The sequence below is a fragment of the Vicia villosa genome, linkage group LG3 (genome assembly GCF_029867415.1).
Source record: "Vicia villosa cultivar HV-30 ecotype Madison, WI linkage group LG3, Vvil1.0, whole genome shotgun sequence".
Lineage (NCBI taxonomy): Eukaryota > Viridiplantae > Streptophyta > Magnoliopsida > Fabales > Fabaceae > Vicia > Vicia villosa.
In genome coordinates this window covers 13196502-13198907 of record NC_081182.1, presented here as the reverse complement: position 1 = coordinate 13198907, position 2406 = coordinate 13196502, and the positions used below count along the sequence as shown (strand labels likewise).

Sequence of the window (2406 nt, the reverse complement as noted above, 5' to 3'; positions counted from 1 at the left end):
CGACACTGTTTAATAATGGAGCATTAGACAAGTATTTTAAAAAGTAAATAATCCTCCACTGTATGGTTTTCCTCCCACTCATAAATCAACTGTACCCTTGTATTTAAAGGCAATTCAATCTAATTAACTTTTGCAGTGCATGCCACTTTTGCACACAAAATTAAAGTGACAACCAATAAATTAGAAACCAATAAACAAATAAGACAAAAAAAATGGTGATGTAATTATGTAGTCATAAAATTAGCATGAATACTCATAAGATTACTATTTATAATTTTTTTTTTTTAACTTCAAGAAAATTTTAAAATTGATTTTTTTTTGTCATGTTAACGTTAATGAGGTCGGTTTCTACTTTCTGATATGTAGGCCCCTCATGTTCAGGTCTCTATTTATACCTCTTCACCTCCCCTTTTACTTTCATTCATTCAGTTCACATCTACTAGCTCACTCCTCTTCCTAGTTTTCAGTTTCACAAATATATACACATTCCTACTCTACTATCTCACCACAGAATATTGTCAAGAGATAAGCCATTATGATGCTAGCAATGGAAGAAGTACTGTGTGAACTCAGTGACCATGAAAAGAAAAACGAGCAAGGTCTTCCACCTGGTTTCAGGTTTCACCCTACTGATGAAGAACTCATTACGTTCTATTTAGCTTCCAAGGTTTTCAAAAACACCTTTTTCAATAATGTCAAGTTTGCTGAAGTTGATCTCAACAGATGTGAGCCATGGGAACTTCCAGGTATATATACATATCCATATCCTCACTCACACCATATTATTACAATGTCAGTGTCAACGTTTCAGTGTCAAATGTATCAGTGTCCGTGTCTGAGTCTGTGTCTGTGTTTTGTGCATGCAGAAATGGCGAAGATGGGAGAAAGAGAATGGTATTTGTTCAGTTTGCGAGACAGGAAATACCCAACTGGTCTAAGAACAAATAGAGCAACTGGAGCTGGTTACTGGAAAGCCACTGGGAAAGACAAAGAAGTTTTCAGCAACAACAGCACAAGAGCTTTACTTGGCATGAAGAAGACTCTTGTTTTCTACAAAGGAAGGGCCCCTCGTGGTGAAAAGACCAAATGGGTCATGCATGAGTATCGCTTACATACTCATTTTTCACCTTCAACTTGCAAGGTACGTAACATACGCTAACCTAGAAACCTACCTACAACCCTATAACTCTTTAATCTAATCTATGACAAATACACGTGCATGTTTCGTGTTTAACAAGTTATCTCTCTCTCTCTCCTCTTAGTAAATTTTTTTTTGTCTATTTTTGGGTTGACTCATGGACCTATAATTTTTCCTACTATTTGATGTGATTGACAATGTTTATGATTTTTAACTTTGGAAAATTAATTTTTGACAGGAAGAGTGGGTGATATGCAGGATATTTCATAAATCAGTGGAAAAAAGAAGTTCACTATTACTTCAAGTTCAAGGACATTTAGGTGTTAACAATAATTCTAATTTAACCCCCCAAAAAAGCTGTTTACCCCCTCCTCCTCCTCCTTCATTTACACAATCTCATAATAATTTCCCATTACATGCATTTCAAACTTCTTTCCACCAAGTCACAAACACCAGAAACAACAATAATCAATCTTTGGAGCTACTCTTCAAGTCACAAACCATTCCAAAAACTGAGGCTATGTTCTATGAGCAGTACCAACCACAGTCCATAGAGGAAGCTATTAACCTGAGATGGAATATTGACAACAATAATAATAATAATGATTTTCAAGACTTGTCATTTCCAGTTGAGATGGATGCTGAACTGATTGCATTCTCAGGAGCTGCTGCTGCTGCTGCTACGGATGATGAATTTACTTCAACACCCTTTGTTAACAGTAGAGGAATAGTAGGCTTAGATGCTCCTGTGGGAGTAGATTCTTGGCCACAGGCTCAGCTTGTTTAGACTAGCTACATACATGTATTATGTATTTGTATACATGTGCATGTACGTACTATGTAGTGTACTTGTGTATACAGACATAGGGTAACTAGTACGTACTAACTCTACATGTGTAGGATAAATAATTGTGTACTATGCCTGTGTCAAGCTAGAGCTAGATAGATTGATCTTGTAATAGTTGATGAGTATTAATTTCTAATAATAACTTTATGTGCCTATGAATATTAATTATTGGACTTCTTGTGGGGCTTAATTTGATTTGAATATTTGTTAAGAGAAGGAATACATTTTAATGAAATATTAAATTTTGTTTAGCATTTTAATTCGAATATTTCTCAAGAAGAAAGAAGAACAAAATAAAATAAAGTGTATTTTCTTATAAAAAAATAAAAATAAATAAAGTGTATTTATTTATTGAGTTTTTTTACCTCATACATTAAAAAGACAATGTGAAATTGGACTTTAAACAACACTTTTTTACATT

General features: G+C 34.2%; 1 protein-coding gene across 1 annotated transcript; it reads left to right on the top strand.

Annotated features, from left to right (window-relative positions):
* Window positions 1–439: 439 nt before the first annotated feature.
* Window positions 440–2164, top strand: LOC131654933 (protein CUP-SHAPED COTYLEDON 3). The gene is made up of 3 exons (XM_058924857.1): window positions 440–746; window positions 867–1141; window positions 1377–2164. The coding sequence occupies exons 1-3, from the start codon at window positions 536–538 to the stop codon at window positions 1923–1925; spliced, it is 1035 nt and encodes a 344-aa protein (XP_058780840.1). The 5' UTR covers window positions 440–535; the 3' UTR covers window positions 1926–2164.
* The last annotated feature ends 242 nt before the right edge of the window (window positions 2165–2406 follow it).

Excerpts from the sequence above, each read along its gene's own strand:
- LOC131654933 (XM_058924857.1), top strand. The coding sequence starts at position 536 with ATGATGCTAGCAATGGAAGAAGTACTGTGTGAACTCAGTGACCATGAA. Across the intron at positions 747-866 it reads TGAGCCATGGGAACTTCCAG|AAATGGCGAAGATGGGAGAA; the intron begins GTATATATACAT and ends TTGTGCATGCAG. Across the intron at positions 1,142-1,376 it reads TTTCACCTTCAACTTGCAAG|GAAGAGTGGGTGATATGCAG; the intron begins GTACGTAACATA and ends AATTTTTGACAG.